Raw genomic sequence first — 22966 nt, forward strand, 5'->3', positions numbered from 1 at the left:
CTCTAGAATACCCTGGAGCAGTGCAGTGTGTGCTCCAAGCCCATTATGGAGCGGATTCTCCGAGCCACCGGCAAGGCCTATCATCCTCACTGCTTTACCTGTGTGATGTGCCACCGCAGCCTGGATGGGATCCCATTCACCGTGGATGCTGGCGGCCTCATCCACTGCATCGAGGACTTCCACAAGTAGGCAATCTACTCTCCTGCCTCCAGCCTGCCAGTCTGTTGCAGCCTGTTCTCACTGCCTGGCACCTGGGCTACTTGGTCTCCTTTCTCAGAGGCATGGAATCTCAGAATTTGATGGGGCCTTAAAAAGAATTGATTGATTCCCCACCATGCAATGTGGGAATTGCTATCAGGTTGTCCATGTGGCCTTGCCAGGCTGGCCTCTGCTGCACAGCTTCCCTGGGGCTAGTTCCTGGCATCTTTGGGTGGCTTTAATTGTAAGAAAATTCACTCAGCCACAGAGTATTTATACTGGAAAGAGGCAGGATCCTGGGCCAGCCCTCCCTGGCCTAAACGTGAACAAGATGTGTGACTTTGAACAAGTTGCTCAATTTCTCTGAGCTCTTCAGTTTGGTCCTTAGACCAGACCTGTTTTAAAGTGCTCAAGCTATAACAGCCCAGGATTCTCTCTCCATCCTGCCACTCTACAGATAGGAAGTTATGGGAAGACAGACCCAGGGAATGATTCAGTCCTTACTAATGCAAGCCTCTCACATGCTCAGAGGCAGCTTAATGCCATTGTCATCACATTCATACCCTCCCCTCAACTCTTCTCCCACCCAGGTCTTCTCTTTCACAGGATATTTTCTAATGAACTTAGTGAATCCAGTACTGTGCAGTCTTTTGAGGAGGATTAGAAAATACAGCCTCAAGGTCAAGACCACTTACTCATGGGCCTGGAAAAATATGTCCCCACTTCCTCAATTCTTTCACTTGCTGGTCCCTCTATCATGGGTTTTTCATGAAAATTGTATGGTTTTATGTTTTGCTTACTTTTATTTGGCCACTTAGTTGGTTAATTGGTTGGTCACATTTTTAAACATTTTTAGGAACTATATGAAAGCTTAGGTATGATTTGCAAACAAGAAACATAGAGGCTTTCTAGACTGTTTGCTGGGCAGTGCCCTTCCAGACAGACCGAGGCCCTCAAGGACATGAAGCTTGCATGGCTCACCAGTGTGGCACCCATTCTGGGGCCTCCAGGCGTGCGGTCTTGTGGGTTAGTTTTCACCGCTCTGTTGACTGTCAACAACCAGGAGGTACTTGCCACAAGCAGTTTGGGGACCTGAGACTCATGGTTTAAAAACGAATTTCCTGACCACTTTCCAAGTAGCAAAGAAAGTGAAAACTTCACCAAAAGACGTGAGGCTGAATGAATTAAAAAGCCCCAGAGGCGGAAATTCTCCACCTGAATTAGACAAGGAACGGCTCACTTTGAAAGGGCAGTCACAGCATAAATTGTACTTCACGTTATCGATATTTTTAGCTTGTAATTACACATGAAGAAAGAAAACCTGCATCTATTTAAGAGAACTGAAAAGATACCAACGGGGAGAATGTTTCTGTCACTGCGTCTCTCCTTTCTTAGACTCACCCTAATCCAAGAAAGATTGACAGATATAATCAGAGCACACATGTTTCTGTTGCTGATAAAGAATGATATATTGCACCCTCAATTAAAACAGGAACTCAATTCTGACAAATGTAAACTTATATCTATGCATTTATCTTCCATTTCTAAAAGTGGGGAGCATAATTAGAGACTTGCGGCTGGTGACATAATGTGTGATTCTGAATGCCCCAGAAAAGCAGACTTGAGCAATTGAAGAGGAAAATAATCTCTAGCCTTCAACTGTCTCCCCACCACCACCACTAATTCAGTGGCATGTTAAAACACAAATTGTTTTTTAAAAATAACATTGTCTGTATGATTAGCAAGTATTGGGGGGAAAAGCTTCTTTTTACCTTTTCCCCACTTTTTAAAGAAAAATATGAGAACATTTTACAGAACCCTGTTTTTAAGCCTAGAAAGTACTAGAACAAAAAGTAGCTAAAAAGTCCAACCCACAGTGACGCTACAAGGCTAAGGAGAGAGGAGTATAAGAGGAGTACAATCTCCTGCAGTTTTGGGGAGTTACTTGTTCTTGGCCATTCTGAATAGGTCTCCTTTGTGAGCTTTTAAGAAATGTATTTTAATTCAATTCAACCTCTCTACAAAGAGGTTTCTGTGTACCCATTACCACACTAACTACTAATGGAGAGAGAGATGAGGAGAGAAATCACGTAGGGCTGAAATTGCACTGATTTGTAGAGAGAAGCCTGTCAGCAAGGAGCTTGTAGGGAGGAGGGTGCAGAGTATGTGCGCCATCAGGCAAGAAGGGCTCAAAGCCAAGAGGTGGGCACCTGCAAAGGCTCGTGCCAGAGTCAGAGGAGATTACTTGGCCCTGGGCTCTGAGCAGGCTCCTGGAAGTAGAATTTCCAGTGTTTTAAGTTGGAAACAAGGAGATTCCTAACAGGAAGAATAACTCGGGCAATAAATAAGGGTGTAGAGTTAGGAAATGCTTCTCCACATTCAAGGATGATTTGCTTGGCTGTTACCAGAGCATCCTGGGAGTGGAAGCTACCATGAGATAGAGGAGAACCACGAAAGGATTCTCTCTCACCTGCTTACAATCCTGTCTTTTAAACCAGTGCTTCCCAGACTTCAGTGTGCTTGCAAGTCACTTGGGGAACTTATTAAACTTCAGATTCTAATTGCATAGGTCTGCGGTGGGCCCTAAAGTTCTGCATTTCTGACAAGCCCCCAGGTGGTCTTGAGTTGCACTTTGAGTAATGAGCTTCTGAAATACTATTTCTGAAGCCTTGTGAATGGGTCGCTCCTTGCATAACTACCTTCCATCAAAGCTGGCTCTAGCCCTCCAGCCTGTAAGGCACGAACACTTTCCCGTATATCATTTCAGAGGACTGCTCAAACTCAGTCCCAGGCAGACCCACACACATGCATGCTTTCCCATTTCCCCTAAATGACCATCTTTCAAGGTGCAACCCAACTGCCATCCCCCCAAGAAGCGTTCTCTGATTTCAGTCCCTCCCTATCCCCATGTTTCAATTTACATCCCTTTGTTCTGCAGTTTTGTAAATTGACTATAGATAGCACTCACATAGTCTCACTATTAATAAAAAATACGCATGCACACACACACACCCATAAAACTTTACAGTAACCACCTTAAATCATTTTTGCAAGGTAATAAGATATGTATGTATATATAAATCAATAGAACAAATACAGAAATAGATAACACTCCCTCACTGGTCTGATTGCTAAGTCATAGTTTATGTCTGTATTCCTAGTGCCAGCACAGTGAGCCCAGAAAAGCAGGCTTATTTAACTGACCCTCTCATTGTATGGAGCTTTTACTCCTCTATCTTATGCTTTCTTATCAGGCATGTTACACTCATCCATTTATTTGTTTCGTAAGCATCCATTTGTTGATTGCCAGGAATGTACCAGGACACAAGATGATTAAGACCATCCCTCTCTGAGCCTTGGCTCCTGTGGCTGTAAAGTAGAAATGATAAAAGTAGTTCCTCATAACAATGCTGTCAGTAGAAAATAAGGTCAGGTGCTTAACAGGGCTTGGCACATAATAAGCACTCAATAAATGGTAGCTATTTTAGCTATCAAAAGTGTTATTCAATTTATTATTATTATTATTATTATTATTATTATTATCATCATCTGCTCAGTAAACTGAGCCTTGAAATAGACCACCTGAGATCTGGAACAATCCTTGAAATGCCGACCAAAGAATGCTGTGGGACTGCAGAAACCGCTTCCTGTGTCTTCTTTTCATCATGGAAATGAGGCCAATTGTTAGGAAGGAAGAAATCCTTACTCAGCAAGAACACAGTTTATAGCTTTCCAAAGAGGGAGAACCTTGAGATTGAACATAAAGGCCCAAGTAGCTTTTTTTTAGAGAGAGAAATGTGGCAGATGCTTCATTTCATTAGATATAACCTGAATTTCTGCTCTATGCCGAGTCACAGAGATTGTTTGGGGAGACTCAGAGATGGAGCAAATCCTGTATTCTGGAAGGTTACAGTTTGGTAGTCCCCAAAGATATGCAAATAATTCCTACTATAATAAGCATATGCAATGACATCTCCTACAGTAAGTAATCCTACCTGGGGAAATTAGGTAAGGCTCATGGATACAGGGATAGGCAAGACATACTTCTGACCTTACAGAATGTACAGTCACAATGGGGAAAGGAGATTTTGCAGTTGATTCTAGAAGTCTGCTCATTTCACTACTGGTGACCCAGATTCAAAAATAATCAGATAGTTCAAAGCAATTTTTTCGTCACTGAGTATAAACTTCTTGCACAAAATACCAATTATAATAACTCTGATTACTGCTGTAGTTGTACCATGGTCCTTTTAATTTTTCTTTCATAGCAATCAATTGATCTGCTGCTTAATTCATATTTATTTAGGTTGCAGCCATACAGATGCCTTTTGGGTGCTGCCAGGAAAATTAATATGTATTACTTATAGAGCATAATATATGTAAAAATGCTTTGACAACCATAAAGTACTCTGTAAAGCATTAGATTACTATCATTATTTCTTTTTAAGTCTCACAAATAAATAAATTTTAATATCATCAACCTTAAAAAAATTACTGTGGATAAATGGAGTTGCACAGTTCATTTTTCTTTTTTTGAATTTTTTCATTTCTTATCTAAGTCCATTTCAAATCATGTCTCATTTCACACTTCACAATTACCACCCCTAACCTCCAGAATATGTAGATGGATACATGGCCTATTTTTGCATCCTATTAATTTGTTATGAGGAAAAAAGGTTAGGACTAACAGTCACAATAAAGAATATGAAGATATTAATAAATATTAAAATTCCTCACCAACAGTTAACCTCAAAATGATACATATATCTGTGTATAGATGTAAGTATATACGTGTTCAGACATGTTGTAATCCTTTAAAGAATAAAGAACTTGACAACTTTTTGACCTTTTTTTCAAACAAAAGTTTAACACAACCAAAATGTAAGAAGTTCAGGTTTGGACATGGTAAGTTTGGTGTAAAGGATATTTAAATTCACTATCTTCTGCTGTTTCGAAAAAATAGTCGTTTGAGGCCTATTTCCCAGAATCTGAGACACATTTCAAAGAAAGACACTCTTCATAAGTAGAAATGAGGCAAAGTTACCAGGCTCAGAACAGTGAGGTCAGGCCTGGGGAACGCATACAAAAGTCTAGAAAGAAATGGCAGAGACAAGCAGGGGCCTCCGGGACTTTTGTTCTCCCTTCTGGTGATCCCACAGTTTGGGTTTGAAATCTATGCACAGGTGAATTCCACACGAAGTATCGCATGGCCAGTAGTTCCAAGGTGCTCTCATGCACAAGCAGTTCACACACTGCCCTGCCTCTCTCAACATCATTTATGATCTACAGGGACCTCAACAATCATTGAGTCTGTTTCTTATTTTAGGGTTGAGGAAGCAGACCCAGAGAAGGAAAATGACTGGCTCAAGGTCACAGAATGGTAGATCAGATGTCCTCTCGGTTTATACCTGTTATCCTTTTATTTTAATCTTTGTGTCTCACCTCTTTGTCATTGTCTATGCTCAGTATTGAACCAAAACTATCTCTTTGTCTTCAGGAAATTTGCCCCCCGGTGTTCTGTGTGCAAGGAGCCCATCATGCCAGCCCCAGGCCAGGAGGAGACTGTCCGGATTGTGGCTCTGGATCGTGATTTCCATGTTCACTGCTACCGCTGTGAGGTCAGTGGTCTGCACCCCTAAACGCTACATGGCAGGCATTGAATAGCCCATTAGAGCCCAGTTTTCATAAACGCAGCAATTACTAAATTTGGGATAGCCCCTGGTGCCTGCATTCATGGGTCTTAGGTTTTAGATCTGACATGGGCATTTAATGCTAGTGATCTTGGATGTCACTTTACCTCTGTCACTCCCGATTTCCAACAAGAAGTCATTCTTATCTTTTCCAAATATGGCTGTATGACCAAAATGCAGAATTGCATATTAAAGGACATTGTAAATCGTAAAGAACTAAGTTAGTGAGGAAAGTTATTGCTGTTAACATTTTGTTATTGTTATTACTGTACTGAATCTTCAACTTTGGCTCTGATATTCCTGTAGGGCAAAGGTACCATTGTCTCGCATTTAGAAGGATGAGAATTTATTCCTTTCCAAGGGATTGCAACTTTATGTTCAAAGTCATGGAGATTCATTAAGTTTGCCAGCACTGACTGAGCACTTCTCACAAGAGGTCAGGTAACTAAGAGCTATAGGAGAGTTATGCATGAGATGCCGTGGGAATATATATATATACATGCTGTAATCCCAGCTGGAAGTGACAAGGAATGCTTCTTGCCCAAGGAACATGTAGTCATTTATACAGCAAAGGTCAGCAAGGCTTTCCCCTATAGTCCGGGTCCTAAAAGGGCATCGCTTTCAGAAAGCGACTTTAAAATGCTTTCTCATCCTGGTTCTGTAAGTTACCCAGACCTTCTCTATCGAAGCAGTTGTTATATTTTCTGTCAGGTCTCCTGAGTGCAGCAGTGTCAGCCCCCTCTCACATCTGAGGGATACTATGGACTTCCTCATTACCGCACCTTCATGAGACTGGCTCACCTAGTCCCACCAGGAAGATCTCCCCAAGACCCAGACTAGCTCCCTGCAACTACATTCATCCCATTTGCTGCCTTGGCCATAACCAGCCACCTGTTTTATGCACTGAGCTTCATTTTTCCCTAGAGCCTAAGTTGCCTTAACGTGAGAAAAGATAATAAAAACTACTAAGTTTTATACGAGGTTTTATGACTAAAAAGGAACAATAATGGCCAGTCATCATGTTTAAAATTGACCTGAATCATACGTCTATAAGAGCTCATGGATACTTTAGAGATCATTTTACAGATGGAGAAACCGAGGCTCAAAGAAGAAAGGCTTCCTGACATTCTTCACACACATACCAGTAGGCTTTGTGTTTTAAATGGTTTTGTTTTCTTGCTAATACCTTTTCTCCTTCCAGATTAAATGATAGCTGTACAAATTAGTTTGCTTTAAAATGCTGAGAATTTCTGTAGAAACAATACTGTAGAATGGAGAAAACACTGAATTAGAAGAGGGGAGGCCATTGTTCTAGTCGCTGCATCACACTGGAAATATCACTTCCCTCTCTGCTCCTCACTCCCCCTCTCTAAAGTGAGATCATACAGGACGCTCCATACGGCTCATTTGGGCTCTAAGATTCAAGGCCTTCGTGGTCCCAACACTGTGGTCGACTCTGGGCTCTTCAGCATGCCCGAGCAGCAGTAGAAGTTACCTCATTAAATCCTTAAAACCATGTCATTTATGAATTGTTCTTCCTTTCTGTTGTGGTTAAAAGACTTAGTTTGGTTTCACTACTCAGTTTCTTGAGTGCTTCCAGAGCTACAAAATATCTGCTCATTCATTTTGGTGAAGCCAACCTTGCCGGAAAGTCCAACTTGGGCTTCTGTTGCGGTTGCCATTGCATCTCAGGCAACATCCTTTTTGAATTTAAATTTCATTCTTTGTCAAATTCAGACATGAGCCCCAATGACAGTTCTGTCATGCTAGACGGCAGAGGTGAGGTATGCAGCAATCGCGGCCTTTTAAAAGAGTGTCTACTGAAAATTAGCAAGTGTACACACACTTAGAGGAAGCACTACATTTTTTCCTAAAGAAACTTCTGTTTTCTCTGAAAGTAAGGGCCAACATTGAATTATTTAATATTTTCCAAAATGAACTCACAGAGGTGCTACCAACAACAATATAATTCCTTACAGTTATATCCTCTTCACATTTTTTTAAAAGTACATTTCACATCCGTTACCCTCTTTGATCCTCCCAACAGCTTGGTAAGGCAGGAAATGCAGGAAGTATTTTCAGAGTGGGAACCTGCCTTACCTGCAGGGACATGGCAGTGCCAGCACAACGGGGGCTACCTCCCAGCCCAGCACTCTGGGTTCAATTTTATTCAACACTTACTATGTTAAACACTGGGGATGGATTGGAGGGACCCGATGCTATATGAAGTAAAAAGGTAAGTGGCCACATTTTGGAGGCCTTGAATGGAAAGCTAAAGACTTTAATCTTTACATATGTAGTTTCCATTTTCACTTACATCGTCTCCATCTGTCTTTATTTTGCTAGGATTGTGGCGGTCTCCTGTCTGAAGGAGACAACCAAGGCTGCTACCCTTTGGATGGGCACATCCTCTGCAAGACCTGCAACTCCGCCCGCATCCGAGTGTTGACCGCCAAGGCTAGCACTGACCTTTGAGGTCAGTGGCCCGTTCAGCTGGTTAGTGGATGGTGCTGAGAAGAATGAAACACACACACAAAAGAAGAAGAAAAGCAATAGAAAAATAGAAGAAAGGCAATCAAGCTATGGAATGATCTCTATTCTTCATGTAGTAGTAACCTTTCTGTAGAAACACATAGATTATGAGATTTCTTTTTAAGTTCTTAACCAACTACACATTTCACATTTAATTATGTAGGACGTCGATGGTCCTTTGTTCCCAAGGACTTCCACATTTTTGCACGGATTATGCTCCATCCCATTCACTTCTGCATTCCTGTAACTTTTAATCCCTGTTTGTCTCACTTTTCATCTGGTTGAATGGCTTGTTCAGTGTGGTATTTGCTGTCACGCAGATTTTCCTGAGTGAATCAGCCAATTCACAGGTGCTTTTAGGCTTGACGACCCTCTATCCTATCACGTCCACATTGCCTATGATCACACAGGATAGCCATTCTTTCTTTGTGTATTAAAAAGTATATCTTTCTGTGCTTCTAAACTGGTCATGTTCCTTGGAAAAATGCACAATTTATATGTTAGGCTATAAAGAATTTAAGCTGTAAATTACATAGTTTAAAACAAGCCCAAATTTGTAACACCCAAATGCAAAATCTATAGTGACCAGTGGAAAAGGGCTCATTTTGAAAACAGATGTCAGTGAGAGAGATCCAAACTTCAATCATTTTTTTAAAAGAAATGACAGGTGGGATGTGCTGAGAAAGCATTGGGGTGTGTTTGAAAAGCCCATTATTATCCCACAATATTACCTTAAGATTTCCCTTTTCCACACTACTGGACACAGTACAAACTTGGTTGTCCCTAGAACATAAAATTGTTCTATATTGCCCAGCTTTCATATCAGAAATATTGATTTTTTTTCTAATATTCAAACATGAGTACCAAAACTGACTTTTTCTCTGGTGAGGGGTAGCCTTAAAGAACAGCAAATTCCCCTGCCCCTGGCCCAGGTCTTTTTCGCTTGATAATTGCAAATCAGGGCACATAAAGTAGAATTGTAGAGTTTTGTTTAGTTTACTTTAAAAAGACAAAAAATCTTGAAAAGATTGTGAAACCACAGTTTCATTAGTCTCTTACTCTTTCTGCAACTTAAAATACATATTACAGGAGACATTGTCATGTCATTGATGTGACATTTATGCCACACTTTCAAAGACAATCATGGGAGAACATCCTTTTTCTGAGTTAAAAATATACAGAGTTTCTGCCTGGAGTCTTTATTCAAACTGTGTTGGGCAGTGAAATGAATGTTTGCCAACTGCAGAACCATAATTCATTAGGTTCTAACATCTTTCTTTTAAGGAGAGACACCTGCCTTAATAATGGCGTTTTTTTTAAACTAATTAATTATTTTGGATTGAGATTTCTTAAACCTTTCTTCAAATCTTCCACACATATATGCTTTTAAATTATGAAATATTTTAAATATGCACAAAAGTATAAATGATAATATAATGAATTCCTATCTATGTAACACCTAGTTTAAAAAAATCCAATATAACAAATATAGTTACATTCCTCTACATACCTTTCCTTGGTTCCACAAATATATTTTTCATCATTATAAAATGATAAAGTCAGTTTTTTAGACTAATTATTTTTATTTTTTTTAACACCCAGAACAGAAATGAGAAAAATATTTGGGCATGTTTTGAATTGCAACCCTTGCCTCAGGAATTCCAATTAAATTTATTTCACTTTAGTAAAAATAATCACAAAAATGGTTCTATTTTTTCAATAAGAAATTCTTAAGTCTGTGGTCACTATTGCTCATCTGAGTTAATCTGTGGCTCATTTGCTTTGGTCACCAAACAGTTTTGTTTTAGAACCAGCAAAGTTGTAGTTTTTAAAGGGTTGTTGTTGCTGTTTTTACCGCTGTCCTCTTCTTACCTTAGTACTCTTATCTTCAATCTTAAGTTTCTCATAATGTGAAACACAATGGGATTCACTTCGGGCAGCATGTGGATCATAGGGTACAAGGGCGATCGTGTCTCTGAATTTCTGTCTTCTAAATTAAAGGCCAGACCATGCCGATCACCTCAGAAAGCACTGACTGTGAGACAATAGGGGAGAGAATATAATCTGTTTGAATTGTTTCAGTAACTTTGTTCTGTATGAAATGCTTGGGAAAAACTGTTTTTAGGCCAAAAGCAAAGAGCCCAATTTATTGAGAAGTGAATTTTATCTCGTGAATAGCAGTCATATTATTATAAATTTTGCTGAAAAAGGAAGAATTTATGAAATATTTATACTATGAAATGCAATGACATTCTACTTGTTTGTTACATTTAAGTCCTTATGTAACTGAATGTTTACAAGCCAGAAAAAAGCAAGTTATAAGAAAATACTGTCACAGGCCCATCACTGTGGCATTGCCAGAATACTACTTGCTTACAGTCTTTATAGTGCATTTTTATCACAACCTCAGAGTATCTTTACCAAAGATTTTTAAAGTAAATCTTTTTAAATATAGACTTACTATACTTTTATATAATAATGAATGTGCACACATACATATGCAGAAATATTTAGATTTAGATTTTTTTTCTTTCACAAGGTATAATAAGGAAAGGATCCTACAATATTTTATTTCAGGATTTCTTAAGTATATGATTTATATTGCTTTCTTGTCTTTTCTATTAATCATTTGGTTTAAACAATGCCAAATCACTCTTTGCTGTTTTATTTACATGAAATGTTGCCTATCATAGAGATTTAAAGATCATATTGCCTTAATGGTTTATAATTCTATTATCTTTTGATATATTGTCTTAATTGATGACATTTAAATTCATAAATCACAGAAAAAATCATACAGTCTATTAGAGAAAGTTAGTAAAAATATACTGGTTTTAAAAATTGTCAAGAACACGAATACTTGGTAATTCTGTGTAACATGAGAGACACAGGAAAGGGGAAGTAACCCACTCTGCCATGGGCTCTGCACATCATGTCGATACCAGGGCTGTTGTTGCCTGGATCCCCAGCTCCTGCTGACTCAATGTGGAGTCTAATGTGCAAACAAAATTGCCTTTAAAATTTAAAAATAAATCCTGCGTTCCAGCATAAGGCATCAAGGGCTTTGAGATGCTGGAAATCTCTGCAGCTCAAACATGTGGGTTCTTTTTCTTCCTGTTGACAAATTATTTCTATAGGAGCAACTTCCCTGATCAAAATTCCCTCATTGGGCATATGCTGATTGATGTAGTGGAATTCCCAACACTGTAATTGTTTTCTCACTGTGAAAGATCCTTTAGAGATGCTTGTGGTGACGTTTAAAGTCTATACAACTCTACATTTAAACAAGTATTTTTATCTGGGTTCAGAGGAAGGAAGAGAACACTTCTGTGGGGCTGTTGTAGAGGGTTTTATGGAATACAGAAAGGACTCTGAAAACACATCTTCTAACAGTTTTCCTAGTTAGTAAAAATCCTATTAATGTGAACCAGCCAGGAATAACAGTGTTATTTCTATTTGATACGGTTTGGGTGTCTCTTGTCAAATCTGTGTCAGCTGCCCCTTGATGCCTCCATTATCAAGTTTTGAAGGGTGTTGGGGAAATTCCGGCAGCTACTAGAGAGATCAGGGAAGAACTGATGTAACCTCACAGCCTCTCACCATTCCTCTTGGTTTGGAAAGGCTTTTTTTCCATATACATTTCTAGAAATATTGCTATACTACCTTAGGATTTCACATTTGTAGTTTAAACAAGCGATTGTCCATCTGTTGCCTCAAGCTACAGTACATGTGTGTTATGAAATATGACAGCATGTTCCATACCCTGCTTTAGCCATCTGTAGAAAACCAGGAGACTGAAAAAGATATACCTCTGTGAAATGTTCCTCGAGTCCCTTTCCTGAGATTGCTCTTTTAGTGCACTTTCATGGGAGACAATCAGAGAGCAATATACATGTGTGCCTTATTTTCAAAGAATCTTTACACTACTAGGAGTCCTCACTGAAGCAGCTAAAGCCTAAATACTAATCCCCAAAGCTCAAAGGTATACTCACCAGCAAAATCCAGGGAGGTCTGAACTCTTCATCTTAAGCTATTCTAATAGTATTTCTTTTCTCCATTATGTCTTGGAAGTACCTTATGAATTCTTAAATTGAGGAAACATTCTTAATGGCCACAAAGTGATGTATTGGATGTTGTTAGTGATTATGTTTCATCTTACTCTGTTTTTAGTCAGATAATGAAGACAGGACTTCACCTTGAACCTATAACAGCCATTCATCATATCTACTTTTTAAAATTGCCATAGTTTTTTGGTTTGTGTGCTGTTGTTGTTGTTTTTTAATTTAATAGTGGACAGAACAAGTTCAGAATCCTAGTTCTGAGTTGTTACAGGGCAACCATGAACATTTGAGGTCAAGTTATCTACTCAACAGATAACTAGACTGAATTTTTTCTCATAAGGCTATTGTTTGGTTTAGCATACAATTTCAAACCTTTAAAAGATTATCTGATTAAAGCTAGGCAACTTGGTGAGAATTCTTAATCTCTCTCTCTTCCTCTTTTTCTCCCTCCTCTTTTCTCCTTCCTTCTTTCTTGCTTTCTTTCCTCCCTCCTTTCCATCATACCTATTAATGCTATCCTGCTTCAGCTTTTCATAAGCAAATCAATGCATTATGGTCCTTAGGGTATTATGATCATAATAAGGGAAGAAGGCTACAACAATGTATATGTGGCATCCATAAAGCCTTCCTTTCCAGGGTATATTTCCCAGATTGTGTTTATTTCTAAAATGATATGAGATAATAGAGTCTTTGGGTTTTGTTTTAATGACAGTTCACCAGGGATTCAGATCATAGAGTTCTTGGTAAATTCATTTATGACTGCCCTCGTTTTCTCAGCTAAATAGCAAATGATCTTTCTGAGACTCAGGGTTTTGTTGTTGTTTTTTTTTAATCCAAAGCAGTTTTGACTAACAAAACAATGATATTTTTTAGTGTTGGCATGTTATTTTACTCCACTGAAACTTGATAATTTTTATTATGGCAAGGAAAAACTATTGCCTATCTGGAACTTTTATACATATCAACATTTTGGCCATGACAGTGATATTAAATCTTAATATTTTATAAAAAGCAACCTAAGAACAATTCTGGGTCTTTCATTGAAGTATTTTGTTAAAACTTGGGTCTGAGATTCTTTTGAACTCTGGCTAATACTGATGAAAATATGCATGTGCCCTCTGTGTCCTTTTGTTTGTTTGTTGGAATTAAGCTTATAATTCTAGGACTACATTTCCATTTTTGTTCTTTATCCTCATTTTCATCTTCTACACGTTTTCACAGGGTGACACTGATTTTCCTTTTGGAGAGGGATCACATAGGTGGACAATAAAACATAATAACAATATATAATACTTAATTCAATACATAAATGAAATTGCCAAGAATTAATGAAAAGTCCCAGTGACTATTTCATTTTGATATATAGGCAGAGTATTTTTTGTTTGTTTGTTTGTTAACCTGTCTCCAAGAAGTGTGGGATTCAGGAGCAGAATGAGAAATTTTGGAGGAGAGACAGTCTACAACTAAAACTATGGCAACACACAGTTCTTGTATAGTGTGACTGAGAATTTTCGTAAGGGCTTTAGGGAGCAGCAATCACAGTTATTTAAGGGGATAATATATATATATATGTATTTCCAAGTTGATGAGCTATTTAAAAGGCACTATGGCTAACAATCTATTTTTCCTCAGTCAGAAAAGAGTGCAATGACAGCTGCTGCCGGGTTCCGTGCCTGGCCACAACTACACTAGAAATTTGATGATGCCTGACCTCTTATCTGCTCAGAGAGCAGGGCATAGCTCGCCTCTTTCTGAGAGATGATGATGCATATTCTGACATAGTTTTAGATAAATTACACTACACCCTAAGCATCTCTGCAGGTTAGAGATTTCTCTATTCATACAGTGTTTTATTCCTTTCCAATGTACTTACCTGGTGAGCGCAAGTAGTAGTTCTTTGATCTGTGGTTCTTCCGTTCAAATCTCTTTTCTGTGTCATGCCTAATAACTACGCTATCAAGGATTTGTATCTCTTTTCTCTTTTTAGTTGCAAACACAGAAAATTAAATATGAAATGGCATATTTTCCCTTCAATACTAAAAGGACAGACACTTATTCCTTTCTCTATTTTACTTTCCTAGCTCTTGTTCCAAAAAGTTGTGACTTTATTTTAGTTATCCAACATGCAAGTGGCTTATTTTGGGGGAAATTGTGTGGAACACGCATTTTTACTAAACTCAGTGACATTTCCCCCTTGATGTTATCAAAAATTACTAAAATCTTTGTTCTTTGTTTCTGATTAATGTACAGAAGTCTCTGACAACACTAATAAATCTGGCTCTAGAGCTAGGCAAAACAAGTCTAACATCTAAATATTTGCCTGTTGGTCAGATATCAATCATTCTTTCAATTTTCCTTCATTTATTGACAGGATGTCAAGGCCAACTAACTTTCTGCTTTTTCTTTGAACTGATGGACCCCAAAATATTTTCTAATATTATTTCAGTCTACTCGGTGAAATGTAGCAATAGCTTTGGTTCAAGCTAGGTTAAAATATTTTTTTTCAGGGTTGAAAGTAAATTGAATTTGAATCACCCAAAGGAAACTGATATTAAATGTAGAAATTTCCCTCAGGGACTCAAACCCAGGAGAGAGAATGCTAGATGAGGACAGATGTGTACACAACTTTATGTCTCATACTTGTTTTGATGTTGCCAACATCAAAGTCATTCTGAAAAGAAGTGAGTCAATACATATGCTATGCATGACACTCCCACTTCTGGTAAATGTTCATAAAGTCTCTTCAACCCTTTTTTTCCTGGATTCTTTATAGATTCAACATAAACATTTACTGGCTGATTCGTTTTGAGATTCACTTTCATTCTTCTCTGTTCAAATGTTTATATGCAGAGATGTTGCAATTTAGACCAAGTGAACAGCTTTTGTACATGATCGATTAGGAACTATCCTTAGAGGTCCATATTTTCTCTTTACATTTGTCTTTCTAACATCTTTATACCTTTCTCATTTCTTTATTTTAATAATCACTGTAAGAGAATCAGCCCCTAAGTAACTTTGATTCAGGCCAACTGCAATAAGGTCAAACAGGTTCCACTGGTGCTCCATAGGAAGGATTATAGTGTAAGAAAGAATGATTCTTCCCAGTGACATCAGTAAAGCTTCATGAAGTAGTAAAATCTGGTAAGAAATCTTGAATTGATGCACTGACTGACTTAGAATTGAGGGAAGACTAGTCAGGGCACCAGAAACAACAGAAAAGCAGAGGCTGTGTTTAGATAAGACCCTTTGCTTTAAGTACCACAGATTCTGGACCTTCCTTACCAGGAGAAAGATCTTCCAGACAGGCATGTTTGGTGGGAAGGAAAAGGCATAGAGGAAGCCTAATTCAATTTTTATTTGCTTTTTCCTTTCTTCATAATTGAAAAATGGGATGAATGGCCAAAATGGAATGCAATGCATACAGTATGAAAAGGAAGCCTTATTTATAACATTCTCAATGTACAGTCTGAATGGCTCATAGCTACATACTTCACTCTTGCAGCAAAAACACTTTGTCTTTTGGAGTCCCACAAGAGAATGAGCAAGGCACCTCTATTTTCCTGTTGCTTCTAGGTCTACAATTAGAAAGGACTCCTCAGTCACCTATTCCATTGTGTTGAAACTCCCTTACAGATCAATGGCTAAGTGATAATACAGACTCTGCTTAAGCATCACCTGCACCAATGAGCTCATTACTTCTTAAGGTCTTCCATTTCCGCTGTGACACTTGGTTCTGAGTTCCCCCCAGACCATCACAGCACCTGCCTTTGTGGCTGATGTTCTCCTTGATGCCACACAAAACTCGTCTTTAGTACAAAATTAAATGTTGCTTCATCCCTCCATTGTTACTTAAAATATATCTTTTGCTTTTGGCAGCATGTTGCTTTTAAAATGATATCTTTGAATTTTAGCTAAAAATTATAAAAAATCTTCTTTAAAAATTCCTAAAACTAGTGAAGTCTCTTATGAAGGTCGGCTTTAGAGTTTATGAGTTTTTTTGTTGTTTTCTTTCCTTCTTTATTCAAAAGACAAATGGTTCTGTCAGTTGTTATATAGCTGTATGCCTTTCCCCAGTAACTATCCCAGGAACCGTACACCTAGTTATCTGGCCTGCTGATAGTGATCTTAAAATACTGGTAAATGTCAGTGTGTGATCTCCATTTCTAACAAGGCAAAAGTCAAAAGCAAAAGACAGTGGTTCTGTTACAACTCATTACTTCTGGTTGTGCAAAAGGAAATCATTCTTGGAGAAAGAAGACATAATATGTTATGGTTTTATGCAGAAAGGTATAAATTCTTTTCTTACTGCCCTGAGTTACTATTTAGTTTCCATAGTACTGTCTGGCCTCTGGGAGGACAAGGCTTGCGGCTTCTTCCAGCCCAGTCTCGAATCAGAGAGCCCTATTGGCAGAACGTGTCATCAGTCTCCTGGGCAGGACCTGGGGGTGGCTTTCTGAGGTCTAAAATAATAATTCCTAAGAGACTTACAAACTTCTTTCACACATAAAGCAGCCCTGGGAGAATGGTTATTAATAGCTGTATCCTAGAAGAAAAAGCTGAGGCTCAGAATTATTAAGTGACTTGCCAAGAGCGAGAAGCTGGTAAGTGGCATATTTGGGGACATACTCGGTCTTGCAAGTCCAGTGGTCCCTTCTGTGGTCACTCTCGGCACAAAATACCAGAGCACAATGTACGCTTCTCACAGACTGAAGTACCCCCCATTCTATGGCATCCAAGGAAATCACATAGGCCATTTAGCTGTCAGGGGGCAAACCCACATGTGCACTGTTGGAGACCACAGAGCTGGAATGCACAATGTGACAGCTTGTGGGAAAGGACTAGGTATTCTGTCTGATCAGTGCTGTGATGAAGTCAGCAAAGAAGGGTCACAGTGAGGAGCAAACAACTGTGTCACTGAGGCACACTGCAGCAAATTTCCCCAGAGACCGTTGGTTTACTTTACATCAACTGAAAAACTCTCTGGAACTGTGAGTTTCAGAATATCAATGGAGATCCTATCATTTAGAATTCAGTGGAGTGCATGGGTGACTTTATCCTTATGACAGGTGTCTCTTCTGTGGACTGCAGTGTAAGCCCCACAGAGGGAGAAACTGCTGTAGGTAAACAATGCATATTACTGCCTCTCTCAGTTCTCATTGATTGAGGCTCACCAAGTGTGTGTCACTGCATCAGGCATTTCACAACCAGCCAAACAACCCATGACCTTTGAATGTCCATGAACAAATACTGTGGGACTGATTACCATTCTGAGATTTGGCCTTTGCCATTGGATAGACTGGGCTCCCTGAGCTGTTGTAACTTTATGATTTGTACCTACCACAGGACTTTGGTACTGTGCGTTTCAAGGACACTCACTGGGAAGCCTCTCTGTTACTCTAGAAGCTGCTCTACACAGCAAATCAACAACTGGCCATTCTTTCTCTTGACCTGCATCCCTCAGGAAGCTCTGCCTTTTGGTGTGTGCTCTTGGCTTTTTATTTCATCCCATTTCTTTCTTACAGTTGTTTGGTTTCTGGTAAAAATCTGTGACTCTGATTGAAAAATAATTCTTTCTTCATCTGAGTTAAATCTACTGCAGGAAACCTTTAAAATTATCTTCTCTAATATGCTTTCTAGGCATTTTTCCTCCCTAGAGTTTATTATCCATCAAGCCAGTCTCATCATCTATTTGCTTATATTCCCAGGGATTAGTAAGGGCCAAACTAAATAACAAACAGCCTCTCACCTCTGTCCAATCTTCACACCTGGGAAATGCAGGAGGGGCCGGCCCAGCCAGGAGAGTAGTAACCTTGGCCAAGATGGCAACAGTAAAAGTCTGGAAAGGTGCCTCATTTTCTGTGAGGTTTGATAAATGTTATGGCTGATGGATTAGAAAACAGTTCTTGCAGAGCAGGTGGGGTACCCCCACCCAGGAGTGGATTAATAGAAGAAGCATTTTAAGGACTTTGCAAAATTATCTAAGTGAGTACACCCGAGCAGAGACTCACTTGGGTGGAACCTGTGACATCTTAGTGGAGGGTGTAGCAGGGCAATGAGGCAGTAAACACAAAAAAAGCAGCCCTTCAAAAAAATAAATAAAAGGAGCCACACACCCTGGTTTATCTTTACATAATATAAAGAAAACTATTAAAACAACTGTCCTTTCATTCTACACAATACAATCCCCCATATTTAGGGGAAATATAATTGTGTTGTCTTTAAAACACACACCCTTGTGTGTGTATGCACACACACCCACACTCATCCACATGCACACACAAACATCTTCCAAGAAACCTTATCCTTCAAAGAAGAAATCTTATTTTTCAAACACAGGGGTTTTCAGGCCAGAAAATTAATAATTCCTAGACCTGACCCATTTTTTGTGGCTGCCAAAAAGGAAAAGTTATTTAAATTTTGTATGGATCCAATTATCTCTTAAAATATTCCAAAGCTATTTGAGATGGAGTTGGAAACTAAGGTAGTTTTCTCCTGCTTGATTCCCTTTTTATATTTTTATCTGTTGGGAGAAGGGTAAAGAACTATTCTTAGGCCGTTGTTGATGTATTGTGTTGCCACTTTTGTTCACACTGAGGCGTAGGATTAATAGTCTCTTTCTCAACTCCATTTCCTCAGCAAGAGAGAGCAAATATTGGGCCTGAATGTCTTTCCTCATGAAATTATTTAACTCCACTTTGAACTAGTTTAGAAAATGTAAAGTAAGGAGAGCTAGATTTTCTTGGATACATTCTTCTTTTTTTTTTTTTCCTCCCCCCTTGGAAGACTTATGTATAAAGGAGAAAATATCCAGTTTTTTCTTATTTCTTTTTCTCTTTTGGTGTAGTTGATGATCCTTTAGTAATAACGATAAGCCAGGAGTAGGAGAATAGCCTAGCCAGACGATGGTGAGTCTGCCAATGTGTTTCATTCCTTCAAACACAGACTGAGAGGAAAAGAGATTTTTATCATTGAAGTACCAGCAATAGGAATGGCCTCATATTTTAACTTTCAGATAGTAAAAGGTGACTTGATATGTGGGCAGTGGCTGCATTTTACATTAATTCCATATACCTTCTGCTTAGTTTTTATGTGAATATAAAGTACATCAGCATATGAGGTGAAATTGCCAAAAAGAGTTACAATGCCTTAACACCTCCCTCACCAGGCAGCAATTTGGAACTGATGTAGACAGTGCCAGCCATCTAGCTTGGCTGAAGTGTATCCTTGATGAAAGAGATTTAGATGCCTGGAAACTAGATCTTGTCACCGGCAGTTTATAATGAAGTGGTTACAAAATCAGTTTTAAACTGCTTTCTTTTACTACCCACTTATTCTCTTGGGAAAGCTGATGGACAAATTATCCAAGAATTATTTTCTTATTAAATGAAGTCAATATTTCCTACCTAGAATCTGAATTACGCCCTCCTTCTTTTTCAGGAAACATATCAGAGAGCAAATAGAATTAAAGATGACATGGGCTTGTCTGATTCCTTAGCATGTATGAGATTATCATGTGATTTAACGTGCCTTAAATGAAACTGTAAACTCAGATGCAAAACTTTACAGCTGAGTGTGTAGCATTGAACGTTTACCATGCCATCTATGCAATGATTTACTCTGGCTTTTTGTTTCGTTTTGGTTTTCCAAGTTCATCTTTATCATTAGTGTAACAGATTTGGGGCTCTCTCTCTGGTGGGAATATGTACACTTATGAGATGCACCCAAAAAAAAAGGAAGGAAAGAACTTGCTTTGTAGCAAAGCTGCGCCATGAAGCGGCTGTGACATGGAGATGCCAAGCCTGAGGATAGTCATTTTCTCAGAGCCACACATGCACGCTTTTATTTCACGGCTTTGTTGCAGGCTTTTCTCCTTCTGTGCCGTCACCTTTGAGAAAAACGATTGCACCTTCTCCAAATCTGCCTTTTTAACAGCTTCAGTTGAGTTGGCAAGATGTCCCCAGCTCTGAATATAGCCATTTGCCGACTCTGGCCTCTGCGAGACTGACTTGAATCTGTGATCTTCTGCTCAGCGTACACATCAGCAAAGTGAGAAGATGAGCCCTAAAAATAGGCTCTATTAACTTTACTTTTAGATTTACTGCCTTCAAAAAGTGCCTATTCTGAGAAACACAAACGTTATTCCCCCTTATGTATGTACACACAGTACCCAGAGCCCTGCGGTGCAGCCTTCAAAAACATACTGTCTACAGGAGTAGGTGCTGAGATAAGGAAACCTTGCCAAATGGAAGAAAGTCACTCATTTCCAATATCCCCTCTCAAGAGGCACCGTGAAATGGGCTACAAACACATTCCCTGAGCATTCCTTGCTGATACAGCCACTTTATATTTATATCCTACTGGATGGCGGCATATTGCTGAGGTTTCTTGTACTCTGCTTCAAGGGAATATATGCTTTATGCAATTGGAACAATTAGTCAGGAAAAAACTTGTTCAAGAGAATAGAGCTAGGGCCCGTATTAGGATATGTGTCATCTGCATGTTTTATAAACTAAGCATTGGTGGGTTTAGAATGTCAGCACATTTCTTCTCCTTCTATCTCTCAGGCTAACATCAGTAAAAACGAAAGAAAATGTGTTGGCTGTGAGGACTGGAGGCTCAGGGTGCCAAATGTCCTTGCCAGATCTTTAGAGCATCTTTACTTTGACTCCTAAAAATACTAGCATGTGTTACTTAATGGCTTTTGTTTTCCTCATTCTGTCACTGACATTGTAACCACAGACATTTCTGAGGGAGCAGCAGCATAGCCCGGAAAGATGGGTTCTTGCCCAGGTGTGGCAATAGGCCAGGGTCCAGGTACATAGGACAAGGTAGACAGTGCATGATATTTGGAAAAGGGTTGAAGGGAGGACGTGCTTCCAAAAAAGATCTTTCTCAATGTGTCGTCTGACTCAACCAGCTGGCAAATTGCACTTGCCAAGTCGCTCTCTTTCCTTCTAAGTCAGTTGGCTCCAGGTTCACTCAAATATGTCTCTGCTTTGGGAAAGTGAGACACCTCCAGTTAGCCTTTCTCCAAGGAACTCCTGACATCTTAATCACAAAATCATCTCCTACACTACCTGGTCTCACCCAATCGTAGTAAAGGGGCCCAAGCTCTGCAAGATGCCTTCCATGCCATTGCAGTCACATTCTGCTTCCCATCCAAGGAGCCCACTATAAAAACTGGGGATGAGGGGGAAAGAGGTTACTGGTTCACCTGCTGTAGTCGTCATTCTCTTATGAAACCAGTTGACTTCTTGGAGAAAGAGTGCTGCTTTTTCACTAAAAATGTCTACCTTTCCCGGTAATGTTCTTTTTCTTGTTTTACCTTACCCAATTTGAACACTAGTCATTTTGCCTATTCTAGAGAACCCTATTTTAGTGCTAGCTAAGAGTTCCCAAATCTCTGTGCAATGTCAGAGGGGGTATTGGGATAGAGAGGTGTTCCACCTGGAAACAAGATGGACTGGAAAGGAGCATGACTTTACTCCAGGTTTCAGTCTGATGATACTGACTGTGAGAGAGAATTTTATGTAAATGGTAAATGGCATTTACAATTTAACAGATCTAGGCAAAAGGGAGACAGGGAGAAGCTGGGTTTTCTCTGTGCTGAGTGTGTCTACCAAGAGCAAGAACTTCACACTAGGTACAGTCATAACTCCACTATGATTGGCTGCTAGTCAAAATGATGTTCCCTGCCTTAGGGGAAACCACACCAAAAACGTATAGGGGTTATGCCTAGTTTCACACATGTGACACTGACAGAGACAAGGTATTCCCAAAATGTAGGTTTCCATTTGTAATTTTACTCTTAGCAAATTGCATTTCTCTACTACGTCGTGAACCACCACTGACATATCCCAAATAACCCATGTGGTTCCTTATGAAAATAAGAGAATCAAACCTGTTATAAGCAAATGATTTGGGTATTCTTTTGTATTTATGTATTATCAAATTATATTAAAATGTTTCTATGTGCCTTCTATCAGTTTTTTCCTTCAATTATATTTTCCAATGCTCTGTAAGAATAATTATGAAAATCATTCTTTTTTCTGTAAAAGAACTACTACTTTATTATATTTAGAAATTCAATAAACTTCTTATTACATCTACTTGCCTTTGTATCATTTGCTTTCTGTGCAGTCCTCTGAGAAACAATGTCTCTCAGAGCAAGTATGAAGCCAACAAGAGTAGGAAGGTACCCACTCACCTCTATCTACTGTTGGCACAGAAGATCGTAAGGTTGGATGTGTTCTGAAATTACCCGATGACTCTGTGTCTTAATCTTACAGGTAAAGCATGTTTCTCTTTTAAAGCTGGATCTAAGTAAATGGGTCCCTAGGGATGGAGGTAGGCAGGGGTCACAGTTGGTTCTCTACTCTCATCACCAACATCTGGCTGACATTTTTTACACTTTTATTCCAACAATACTGTACATACTTTTCAAACATTGAGAATCTGCTCTGTACTAGGTACCTTAACAGATAC

At 39.1% G+C, this 22966-nt stretch overlaps 1 protein-coding gene across 5 annotated transcripts in view; it reads left to right on the plus strand.

The window, feature by feature from the left end:
* The window catches only part of LOC114490441 (LIM domain containing preferred translocation partner in lipoma), a 636657-nt gene extending 614070 nt beyond the window's left edge, over nt 1–22587 (plus strand). For all 5 annotated transcript variants that reach the window (XM_036017287.1, XM_036017288.1, XM_028504415.2 and 2 more), the window contains 3 exons: nt 7–185; nt 5696–5816; nt 8235–22587. In XM_036017287.1, the coding sequence (XP_035873180.1) occupies nt 7–185; nt 5696–5816; nt 8235–8363 (429 nt within the window). In that variant the 3' untranslated portion in view covers nt 8364–22587. The remainder of the gene's footprint in view (nt 1–6; nt 186–5695; nt 5817–8234) is intronic.
* The last annotated feature ends 379 nt before the right edge of the window (nt 22588–22966 follow it).

Source organism: Phyllostomus discolor, chromosome 2 (assembly GCF_004126475.2).
Source record: "Phyllostomus discolor isolate MPI-MPIP mPhyDis1 chromosome 2, mPhyDis1.pri.v3, whole genome shotgun sequence".
NCBI classification, from domain to species: domain Eukaryota; kingdom Metazoa; phylum Chordata; class Mammalia; order Chiroptera; family Phyllostomidae; genus Phyllostomus; species Phyllostomus discolor.